The following is a 13,266-nucleotide window of genomic DNA, read 5'->3' on the forward strand; positions in this document are numbered from 1 at the left end:
TCAGAAAACATATCTACATATATATATATATATATATATGTATACTGAAAATGAGTAGATATCAGTGAATTAAGGCGTATATTGCTGCTGTATTATAACCAACATAAATATTAATTGATTACTACGAGCAAGCTTCACAGAATACATCATTACCCACACCACCATATTTCATGCCTATGCGTACTTTAGGAGACATCCGACTCTTTTTTTCATATCCACCACTAGACTGGGGACTAGATTCACTACTCACAAGCGCACTTAAAGTTATATAAAAACAAATACATGCAATATATATGTATATATATATATGCACACACCTATATGTATGCAATTCCTTTCCATTTGATATTTTTCTTTCGCATATATCTTGATTGTTTTTCTTTTCATACACGACCTGATGCAGATTTCATCATCCATCATAACAAAAGACTTGACAACATACATATATATATTATATGTATGTATCTTTTTTACAACGTAAACATCTCCAATTACTAGTTATAAATAGGAAGCAAAGAAATGAATAACCTCAAAATGAAAGCAAGCAACCACTGATTATCATCATCACAAACAACTTGATTCCTCTCCTACTGAGTATCACAAATTCTAAAAAGTAAGAGCACAAGATAATGCCTAAGAGGAAGGACTGACTGTGCATAAAAATTATATACACTTGATGCAGAAAATAATAAATAATCCCAATTCCATACATAAACAAAGGGGAAAGATTAAAATTTCCAATTGATGTTTTTCCACATATATCTTAAATGTTTGTCTTTCTTTCATTAGATGATGCATATGTCATAATCCCGCATCACATATAGGGAAAAATCAACGTCACTTGAAGACTAATCAAGTACAGGGACATGCAATATCATGTTTAACCACTGAACCTGTGATTTGAATGGTAGCCTCTGGACAATTATGGTATGAGGAAAAACCTATACTGAGACTGGAAAAGATCTATATACTATTTTGACTATTAACACAAGTATATAGCATGTAAAATCATCAATTAGCAGTTATAAACAGGTAGGTAGCTTGTTCCAACTCATTCATATACGTGAATAAATCTTAAGGAAAAGCTGACTTTACACAAAACTATATACATGTTCTCCAGAAGATACTTCTGATTTCATAAAATAATTGGAATTAGAGCAAATTTCAGATTGATCCCTTGTGATTTCATGCTTTCTAATTTAAGAACATCTCATTTTTTCTTTGACAACTCACTACCCCGTGGTTCAGATATTCTTTGTTTACTTCTCTTTGAATCTTCTGTAGCCATGAGCTAGTGAGTTTAACTAACATTTAAAATACAAGATAGTGAGTGGCCAAAAAAAAAAATTCAAAACTCCTCAAACCACAAGTGATCAAACTGAAATTTGCCCTCTGATTATATACATTAGAAGTTAGAACTTCGCATACCTTGAACCCAAATACATAATCGAGTACTCCCATATGCAATAATATATCTATTGTGTGCAAAGCTCAGGTATTCACATGCCGTGGATTTTCCATCTTCATAAATGTATCAAAAGTCCATTGAAAATGATCTAACCTCAACCCACTATTCAAGTCCAACAATTTCATCAGTTAAGATAAGAGGCTCCACATTGCAGCTGCCACTCCATGCAGTCCTCGAAATCAAAACTGCTCGCACAGTCCAGCAATGCATTTTGCTGATGCTCATAACGACATATGTAATTTAACCCAACAAGAAGATCAGAGATGGCTGCCTCTGTTTTCTCCCTGTCAGCGAAGTATATTGTCTGGAGGAGAAGAATATTGGTTCGTGTCACGATCTGCTGTTGCTCAAAATTGCGCTCGCTTTGCCATCTGATCATGTTATGCGCCAGAGGTGCCAGCCAGCTAAGTATACCTTCAAGAGTCTCCTTCCAATCGTGGGCGAGAGGGGCATCATATATTGCCAGATTCTTGACATACGACTTGAGCTTAGTCCTCAAAGACATTCTTAAGCTAGTTGGTAACATCTGGTACAAATCATCTCTGGCTTCTTCCCCAACTAAATGAGGGTAGCGAAGCAGCTTCTCTATAACAATTATGACATTTGCATAATGCAAGGCTAGAGCAGAGCCTCCAATAGTGGAAGGAGAAGCATACATAGTTAACCTACTTCTGGGTCCAAACCGGGCGTTGCCCATGACACCTTGTCTTTGATCTCCACTTCCAAAGTCACCAATTTGGGAGCGATTGAAACAAGAAGAATGACGTCGGGTTCCACCATTTGCAATAGTACTGCAAGAGCTCGAAATTTGGCTGCTTCTGTCATCACGAACAACAGCATCATCGTCATCATCATCGTCATCATCAAACTTTGAAACCGAACTGCTCAAGCTGAGGCAATCCGTGAAAAGTCTCCCGGGATTAGTCCCACAAGAAAAGTTGAAATCCTCTGCACGAAACAATGTTGTTGCTTCGCCTCTTCGTGGATCAGTGGGATGCTTAAAACTCGTTACTCTTTTCACCGCCACAGCTCTTTCAATATGTCCCGAGTGAAACCCGTTACTATTCTTGCTAAGGGTTCTGTTCAGCGGCCCTGAAACCACCTGCCCATTACGACGCTCATCAATCTGACTGGAGAGCCGCCCACATCCATCCTTCATAGGAGGAGAACACACACCAACCAGCCCAAGACTGTACCTCCTCAAAGCAGAATCTCCAAAAACCAGACAAATCCTTGCAAAAATCGTGCATACGGTCCTCGCCAACAACTCAACGACCTTATCAAATGTCTGGTTCCAGAGGGAAATTTCTTTAAGATGCCTCACATCCTGCTTCTGCCACAACAACTTCTGCTCAAAAGCCCTGCGAGTCTCCTCGTGCTGATTCTGCTGGAACTTCTTGGTAGCTTGTTCCAACTCATTAAACACTTCCATTTCACTGTACAAATTGAAGGTGGTATTCACGTACCTCTCCAGCTTCCTCACCATACCTTCCATATCCTTTACCAAACATTCCAAATCCTTCACATCAATAACCCCACTTACTATATCCCCGTACACATGCTCGAACCCCTGCAACGCGGGTTCACTACACTTTCTGCCTAACCTGGAGACAGCGCTGGCGACACGATTGAGGTCATCGAGTTTCTCAGCAAGCGCGAGGTCTAGAAGGAAATTCTCGTCAGAAGAAACCAAGTTCTTCACTCCCTCCGAATTCAAGATCTTGGTCTTGAGGTTCGAGATCTCTGAGTCGGCGAGGGATTTATGCAGGTGGACTGTTTTGGACATGAGGTTAGCCACCTCAAAGGATAGAATGCCGATTATCTGTTTAGGTTTTAGGGTTTTGAGGTTCTTTTTCTTGTTGGAAGAGGGTTCGAGAAGGAGAGCGTGCTTGAGATTTTCACTTACCTGGTTACCCATTTTCACTATCCAAGCCTTAGCGACCATTGCGGCTCACTTCCCCAACTAAAAAAAAAAAGAGAAATAGATGTGTTTGAGATCTCAAATTCACAGATTGTGGTTCTCAGCTGCCACAGCTGATGGAAGTGAAATGTATTTGCAGATCTAAGAGAAACGCCCCGGTGATGGGAGGCAGCTTTGGCGTGAACAAAGTAAGTGGTCATAAACTAGAGTGTGTAATGATTGCGAAAAGAAGCCATTTGAGAGACAATTGAGTTAAGGCGTGTAGAGAGAGGAAGAAAAAGGAGAAAGAATGGGAGCAGGGCAGGGAAGGGCAGGGCGCCTGGCATTCTTGGAGTGATGAGTGTTTGAAAAAAGGGAATCCCTTCTTGTTTTCAATTGAACAAAGTGGAATGGTTTGAACCCTTTGAAAAATATATTGTATTTTTGTCTCCTACTGGCGTTAGATCTTTTTTTATTTGAACTGGGTTTAGAATTAGGGTTGACAGTAGAAATTCCGGAATAGGAGGAGTGAGATTAGAGATTAGGGTAGAAAGTAGGAGGTACCAACTTGAACCAGAAACAAAATTAGTCAACGAATACCCATTTGTTCATTTTTCAAAATTTGATGGGTTGGTTAAAATTAACGTGTTTTGACTTATATATATATATATATATATATATGTGTATATTAGGTGATAGCCACTCCCCTTTGTTTACATTTAGAATATGATTGGTCACCTTTTTTTTACCTTCTTTTTGTTTTATTTATCATTCACATCATAATTAATTACCAACTTTTATACTATCAAATTCCAAAAAAACTTTTAATGCTATCAATTATCTTTTTAAGTAACATATACATTTAAATACAAAATGATATTTATGTTAATCGTTATTCAGAAATCTGAATTCACTTTAAAATAATTTTTATAAAATAAAATGCTTTTTTGGAATAAAATAAAATGTTTATTATCCTATTGAAAATTTATTTTTTTTTTAAATTTCTAAATATATATTTTTTTTTCACTATTTTTATCAAAATAACTTATTATTTTAATAGGAATATTCATATTTTGATTTAAATCGAAAAGTTGAATCGGATCATACTATTTGATCTATTTTTCGATTTATAAATAAGAGAATGAAAATTTTTGGTATATTTTAATTCAATTTTTAATTTAAATAGAAATTAATTGAATTATTAAAAAATGTTATTTTTTTTCTAAATTTAGAAAAAATACTCAATTTTTAAAAAAAAAAATAAATTATTTTCAAACAGAAAATATCATTGAATGATATTTTTACTATAAATGAATATTTTTTTTTTAATCTTGTTTATTCTTTGTTTTGATCTAATTTTGAACTAGTAAATATTCTAATATTTTAATGTAGCAAAAATAAGACACATCATTATCATAACTTCTAATTTTGAGTGTAATGACTTTTGATAATTAAAAGAAAAGTTGTCAAAGTGAAACAAGAGTGGGAGTTGGTTTATTGAGACAAAAGCAAGGCAGCTAAGTACTCCCATTCACACATCTCAAAACAATCACATGCTGACAAGCTAGATCTAACACACAACTATACCAAATCAAACGTATTCATTTCAATAATTGTTAAACAAATTTTTAAGTACAATTAAAATTGTTCTATTTTAATATTTCATTAAGTACGAAATTATAGTTAAATTACTAGAAATTATTTGTTTGGTTCTAAATACATTCTTTTTATTACTAGAATTACAATATTCTGACATAGGCAATATTGCAATTTCTTAAATTTAAACATTTATTTGTTTTAGAAAGCATAAATATAACGTGTGCTAGAAACTAATTGCAATATTGTTTAAATCTGTTAAATTAGGATAGTTTAATAATTGAAATTCATGGATGATTATGTATGTAGTTTTTTTAATTTTACGAAATTAAAAAAGAATGAGAAATGAAAGCAAAATATTTTGAGATAAGATTTCTAAAAATGAATTTATTAAGAGATTGTTTCAATTGTCAATTTAATGTTTTTAAGTTAATAAAGTAAAAGATAGTTATTAGGATTAGGGTTACATCATTAAATCATTAATCAACTCAAACTTTGTTAAAAATTAAAATAGTAACTAATTTACATGATAATGTGCATAAATCTTTATACTTCTAAAAGTAAGCCAAAAACACATTCATTTATTACATAGTTTTACTCATGTAGTACATAGATAATTTTTTTTTTTAAAACTATTTTTAAGGAATAATTAGGATCATTTTAACTATTAATATTTTAGATTTTATTTTTAAAAAATTACAAATTTAGTAGAAATTATTTTTTATATATAATTTTTAAAAATTTAATATTTTATTTTTAAACTATTAAAAAATTATAATACATTTTAAAGTCAAATTAAAACAAACATTGGAGCTCGATCAACTGTAAAAACAAAAGTATTATCAACTTTTGTGAATTTAAAATTTTTTAAAGAAGTAGAAAAAAAAAAGGTTTCTTGGAGATGAGTTTTGTGTTATTAAGAGGTATTTTTTAATAATTAATATAATGACATGAAAGGAAAAAAAGAAGAAATCTTTATGAATAATATCAAACAAACTTACAATAATTTTTAATAGAATTTTTTCAAATTAAAAAATAAAATTTTTCATTATAAAATAATAAAACTAAAAAGATAGGTGATGACTCAAAAGGGCATATGGAGGACCATTTTTATAATTTTGTATTTATTTCTCTTATTCTTTTTTTTCTTTAATGTTCTCACCTTTTAAGGAGAGAATATTGGCCTTATAATTTTTTTTTCTTTCCTCATTCTTTTGGATATTCTACCAATTAATAAATAGAATGAATTGATTAACTACCTAACAAGCTAAAACTCCTCCTTAAGATGGAGCAAATATGTTTTTAATTCTTATCTTGGATAAGAGATGAAGTATATATTGAGAAAATAGAGCTTTAGTGAGGATATATACACGTTGATAACAAAAGTGAACAGAAAGAATGTAACATCCCAACCCTTTCTTTTTATTTTATTTTTATTATTGTAATTATTATATGAATATAATTATTGTTTCTGTAATTTTATATTGAATTTAATTTAGTTTAATTTATTTTAATAAAAATAATAATAATAAAATGGATAAAAATTATTTAGGGATTTAATTAAAAATAATTTTAAGAAAAATGAGTGAAAAATTGGGTTCTGTGGATATTTTTGAAAGAAAAATTGAAAACCGAATGTCAAAACGCAATTTAAAAAAATTGCGCCACGTCAGCTGCTCGATCAGCAGCCCCGGCCAACCAGGACGTGCCGCGTGGCAGAGACGCTGATGCGGGAGGCCACGAAGAAGGGAGCCACTTGGGCGATCTGCGTGCGTGCAATCGAACGGCTGAGATCCGTTCCCGTGTGCACGGACGGCCCAGATCAAAAACGCGCACGGATTGCCCAGATTGCATCGCGCATGGACGGCCCAGATTAAATCGCGCACGGACGGTCCAGATTGAATCGCGATGAACGGTTCAGATTCATTTTCTATTTAAATGCGATCGGACGGTCCAGATTAAATTCGATGGACGTCTCAGATTAAAAGCGGATAGTTATAAATAATCTTATTCGCACCCAAATCCAAACCCTAGCCACCAGAGCCCCTTGCCAGAAAAGACAGCCCAGCTACCGGGGAACCGACCGTCGCCCGCTACCGCCACACCGGAGCAATTTTCGGCCGCCAAACGAGGTAAAAATTCTATCCTTTGCTCAGAATTTGATTTAAAACCCATCTATAGTCAAATCGGAGCGAAAGCACCGGCCAATTGGCTGGAAAACGCCGCCGAAGCCCAACGGCGTCATCGCGGGGTGTCTTGATTTTTGCCTCCGATGAGGCCTTTCCCGATTCCCATTCGACGTAATTTTTCCACCTTTGTGATCACTGCTTCCTCATCTACAGATTAACCGGAGCAAAACACCAAACCACGACATGAGCTGGAGGAGCCGCTGCACTAGAGAGCCCCACCGCCGGTAAGTTTTAGTTTTTTGTATTTTTTGGGCCCACCGAGGGCCCTAAGGTGTTTTCTCACAGGAACCGATGTAAGTTTGGCTGAATTCGACCGAAAACGGCTGAAAACAGCCAACTCGAGGCGAATCGCCCTGCGAGCGGCAGAGCCGTCTCCGGAGCACGGCGGAGCCGTTGTGCCAGAATTTTGAAATTGGCTGAATAAGCCTTGGGTCTGATTTTTATTTGGGACATGTGTAGGTACCATAAGCGCGTTTCAGTTCCCGAGGAAAAATTCATGGAACCTAGGGACCGCCCGTAGGCGCAATGAAAATTAAGAGTTCTATGTCAAATATGGTAAGAACCCCTCACCCTATTTTCTATCATGGAATTGAAGTATGAATAAATGATAATATTGTATTTTGCACAAATTAAATAGATATGCATAATTAATTATGATTGCTAATGGAGCACGAACCAGATATATTTCTCTGTGAATTCCTGTTTGATTTATTTTACGGTTTAAATGCGTTATGGTATCTGGTTTATTTATTCTATGATTTTGAATGCATGAGTCACTACTTACTTCACTATTGTTTGATTTTAGAAATCTAATATATGCTTGCTTTGTTGGATGCACGTTACTTGTTTAAGTATTCATGTTTGAATTGGTAACAAAGACTAAGAAAAAATAAGAAATGGGTGTGATTTGACAAATGGATAAGATGACAGCCTCATTAGATATCCTGGGAGATGGTGGACGGACCGGCTTTATAGGGAACCCTACCGTGAACGTTGTCTTATACCGGATGGGGTATGAAGACTTTAATATTTTGGCGTCCATACCGGATGGGATATGGGGACGACTCGCTTTACCCTCATACCAGACGGGGTATTGAGGTTAATTGTTTTGGTGCTCATACCGGACGGGGTATGGGGACGGATCTGAAATTAAGTTTGTTAAGGAGAATGGTTCACGTGTAGCGAGGACACCTATGGATTCCCATGGATACTAGTAGGCTGATAAGAAGGGGTAATTGTTGTTTGATGATTTGAATAAAAGTATGATATGTGCTATGTTACTGATTATATATGAATTCATGATATTTATGATGTTATTGTTTCCATAAGTTATTTTTATAAATCTCACTGTGGTAAGTGGACGGTAAATGGTTTGATTATTGATAAATGAATTTGTTTAAATCTACTGCTCCATTGGTTGTTTTAATTTTCTACGAACCTTTGCTTCTATGACAGTGATTAGTGTGATGTCCTTATTGGACTAGTGTAGCTCATTCCTTATTTAACCATTTCAGATCAGGAGGACCTGGTTCCCGAGCCTGATCCACAAGAAGACGGCGAGTAGATGCTAGATACCTTATAGTTTCTTTTATTTTTCTTAATTCTCGTATTCCTTTTAGAGAACTTATTTCGTGATATTATTTAGTACCTTTAAGTTATTGTGTAAGAGATATTAACCTTAATCTTTTATTTCGCTTTCACAGTCAGATTATTATATATATTTTCTTTTGAATTTCCGGGGCCATTACAAAGAAGGTTGATGTGTCATGTGAGAATCTAATACTAAACAAAGTAATAATCAATTTCAATATATTTAGTTCGTTCGTCAAAAACCAAATTGGAAGCTGTATGAATAGAGGCTTAGTTGTTATAAAAATCAATGCAGGCTATCAAACATTAATATGGAAATCATGAAGTACTTGTTTAATATACAACAATTCATTAGTCATTAGAGCTAGAACACGATACTCAGCTGAAGATTTAGAAACTACGAACGATTTTTTGGCTCTCTAGAATATATTAGAATTTCCAAAAATATACAATGCCTAGAGACAGATTTGCTGAAGTTTGGACAAGTTGCCCAATCAGCACCATAAAGGCCTTCAATTGCAAAGAACTCAAAAAAGGAAAGAAAATACCTTATCTAGGTGTGGTTTTAAGATATCAAAGTAATTTATGTGCTACTTACAGATGAGGAAAACTTGGTTGGGAGATAAACTAGTTAGCTTATGTACAACAAAAAAATCTAAGGTATAGAGATAATTATATACAACAACCTATTTTTGAGTCTTCGACAAAAAAGAGCATCAAATAATAATTTATCTTTATTAAGACTTAATTGAGACTTATAATCTATAAGACTGAGAGTTAGTTTAGATGACAAGAAACTAATATCTTTCAACATTTGTAAAGTATAATATCTTTGAGATATAAAAGTACCAATAAAAGATTTGACAATTTACAATCCTAAAAAATATTTAAGTTTCCTAAATCTTTTATGTAACATCCCGAGCTCAAAATTTAGACTTGGAATGACATAAATTAATTTTAATAATAATAATAATAATAATGTTTAATTTTAATTTTTTTAGAATTTTTTTTAGATATATGCATTTTAGATATTTTTAGAAACAATTTTAAAAGGAAGGGGCCAAACTGGAAATGAGGAAAGATCCATTTAAAAAGAAAAATTGAAAGTAAGGGCCAAATCACAAAAAGGAGAAAAGCGGCCACGTAAGATGGCTATGTCAGCAGCACGATCAATCGTTGCACATTGCGTGGCAGACACACCAACATGTGTTCCACGCGGGTAATCTACGTGTCAAATGGTCCAATGGCCCGTGTTCACTCTTGCGCACACGAACAACCCAAATCTACTCTCCCATTAGGCGCAATTAGACGGTCCACACACCTTCGACTGAACGGTCCATATCCATTTTTTTATTAAGTGCGATCGGACGACTGAGGAGGCACCATGCAGATCCAGATGGACGACCCAGATTGAGAGGAGGAAAGTATTTAAACTCCTTTTCCACCGAAATCTTAACCCTAGTCGCACACTTGCTCACCGGAGAAGAAGAAAAAGGGCGGCCGAAGGAAAAACCAGCCACCGTCACTGCTGTACAAGAGACACAAGTCGACGCCGGTAAACGCGATTTTCTCCTGCTCATCCCATTTTTCCATTCTAAGCTACCCAAAACACTTCTTGATGTAGAAAAACTCGAGAAAAAGTTGTAAACAGAGGTGGAGCTCGGCTGAGCCGCTGCACCCAAAACTGAAAAATGCTTCAATGAACCTGAAGTCCTTTCTTGTTCCTTTTGTTTCTCGACCCTAGGCCGCCTAACTTGTTTTTTGGTGCAGGGTGTAACGGCCCGAAAACTTGAAAGAAAATAAATTATAAGTTGATTGCGGAAGTGAAATAATAAATTAGGGTTTACATTCTTTACACAATAATTCAGGATACTCAATAGGGGTACGTGAATGATATTTCTAAAAGAACAACTAATAATCAAAGAAATAAATAAAAAGTAAACAAACTGAACGTTCTACTCGCAACCCTCTTGTGGATCGGGCTCTGAATCTTGGTCCTCTTGATATGAAATAATTAATGAAAGAGTGAGTTACACTAGCCCAGTAAGAATATCACGCTACTCACCGACACAGAAATAAAGGTTTACAGAAATCATAAAAATAACTAATAGAGCTCTTAGTTTTAGTAAATTCGTTTTTAATGAATAAAATCATTTACCGTATACTTACCGTAGTGAGATTTGCAAAACCAACCTATAGAGATAATAACATAAACAATACTATAATCTCATATTCAATCAGTCGGAATAACAATTTTCTCATTTATCAGCCTACTGGTATCCATGGAGGTCCATAGGGATATTCCTACAATGTGTGAACCTTTATCTAACCTTTTCAACTAATGAGTCGTCCCCATACCTCGTTTGGTATGAGTGCCAAAAGATATCATTCCTCAATGCTTCATCCGGTATGAGGGTGAAACAGACAATCCCTATACCCCGTCCGGTATGAGTGCCAAAATACAAATCCTCATGAGGCAACGTTTACGATAAGGTTCCCTATGTACCCGGTCTTTCCACCATCTCATAGAATATATAGTAAGGCTACCATTCATCCATTCACTAAATCAAATAATGTCTCGTTTACCTTCAATTTTCAGTTTTTCAATTAACTGTAAATCAAGTAAAACAAGCAATACATTTATCGAGAAAACACAATCGAATTATCATACTAATTTTAGTGTATTATCATGCATTCAAAATAGTAAAATCAATCAATCAGTTAAACATGACAAATAGCAATAAATAATAAATTTCAGCTCCATTAATAACCTTTAATTATCGATATTTCTAAATTACGCAAAATATTATATTATCTATAATTAAACTTCAATTCCATAATAGGGAATAAGGTGAGGGATTTTTACTCAAATTGATGTCCAAAATACTAAACTTTAAGCTGCGCCTACTAGCGGTCCCTGAGTTCTCTGAATTTTTCTTCGGAGATTAAAACACATTTCAAATACCTAGAAATACCCCAAAAAATCTAAAATTAGTTTTAGAAACCCTTTTTGGCCAATTCTAAAATTCTAGCACAGCAACTCAGCCGTGCTTCGGTGACGGCACAGCCGCCTGCGGTGGTGGTTTGCCTTGAGTTTGCCATTTTCAGCCAGTTTCGGTCTATTTTGGCCCCATCCCTATAAGAAAACACGTTGAGGGGCTTCGTTTAGCCCAAAAAAGTCGAAAAATTGAAGCTTACCAGCGGCAGAGTTTTCTACTGCGGTGGCTCCACCGGCTCACCTTCGCGATTGGGTGTTTTGCTTCGATCAACCTATAGAAAAAGAAATGGTGATTACAATGGTGAGAAAATTACATGAAACAAGAATCGGGAAGGGCTTCATCGGAGGTAATTTTTATTTTTTTCCGTGGTAGCACCGCCGGACTTTTTTCGCAGTTTTCGGCTCATCTGTCGGTTCTTTTACTCTGATTTGGCCATGAGGGTGTTCAAAATTGAATTTTGAGCTAATGAGAAAAATTTTACTTCTTTTGGTAGTCGGAAGTGGCTCCGGCGCAGCGGCAGGCGATGGTCGGCTCCCTTCCCAGCGACTAGCTCTTCTTCTCCGGCGGGGGGGCTCTGGTTGCTAGGGTTAGGATTTGTTGTGAAGATGGGTATTTATATCCGTCTCCTTTTAATTTGGGTCATCCATCGCATTTGATCTAGACTGTTCGATCGTATTTAAATAGGAAATAAATCTGGACCATTCATCGCGATTTGATTTAGGTCATCTGATCGCGTTTAAATAGGAAGTGGATCTGAGCTATTCATCGTGTTTAATCATGACTGTTCGATCACGTCTGAGGAGGGAATGAATTCAAACCGTCCATGGGTGTAGGAACAAATTTGGATCGTCTGATCGTGGCCACGCGAATCGCCAGTATGGCCTCCTGTGTGGCACCGCGTCAGCGTGACTTGCCATGTGGCGCGCTCTGGTTTGTTGAGGCTATTGACTAGGCATCCTATGTAGCACATTTTTCTTAAATTGTATTTTGACCATCAGTTTCTAATTTTTTTTTTAAAAAACACCATCAGAACCCAAATTTTCACCATTTTCTCCCAAAATTATTTTCAATTTCATCTTCCACCTATTTTTTTTCCCTAATTTTATATTAAATAATAATTTATAAAATTAAAAATTAAATTTTATACATAAATTTTAAATTTTACAAATTAATTTTGGGTATTACACAGGGTGACCAAAAAAGCCACAAGCTGCGAAGGAGGAGTGGGGGAGCCCGGCTGAGCTGCTGCGTCGGAGATTGAAAACACTGATAAGTCCTAATTTTCTTCTTTTTTCCATTGACAGACACCTTCTAACCATGAATTGAATAGGTTTTCATCCAGAAATGGTCGAAATAGGCTTGAGTGAGAGGAGCCGTCGTAGAAGGAGGAACTGACGATGAAGCACAGCGCCACCGTCATGTCAGAATCCTAAACCTGCCCCCGGTGAGATTTTTTTCCCTTTTGGGCCTTTTTTACGTATTTCTATTTTATTTTGACATAAATTTTGATTTTAGCAAAAAAAC

At 35.5% G+C, this 13,266-nt stretch overlaps 1 protein-coding gene across 1 annotated transcript; it reads right to left on the minus strand.

The window, feature by feature from the left end:
- Positions 1-1,106: 1,106 nt before the first annotated feature.
- On the minus strand, positions 1,107-3,971 carry LOC110815908 (plant/protein (DUF668)). The gene has a single exon (XM_022043883.2). The coding sequence runs from the start codon at positions 3,411-3,413 to the stop codon at positions 1,593-1,595; it is 1,821 nt and encodes a 606-aa protein (XP_021899575.2). The 5' UTR covers positions 3,414-3,971; the 3' UTR covers positions 1,107-1,592.
- Between the last annotated feature and the right edge of the window lie 9,295 nt (positions 3,972-13,266).

Source organism: Carica papaya, chromosome 3, assembly GCF_054855325.1.
Source record: "Carica papaya isolate Zhongbai chromosome 3, ASM5485532v1, whole genome shotgun sequence".
Lineage (NCBI taxonomy): Eukaryota > Viridiplantae > Streptophyta > Magnoliopsida > Brassicales > Caricaceae > Carica > Carica papaya.

Excerpts from the sequence above, each read along its gene's own strand:
- LOC110815908 (XM_022043883.2), bottom strand. The coding sequence starts at position 3,413 with ATGGTCGCTAAGGCTTGGATAGTGAAAATGGGTAACCAGGTAAGTGAA.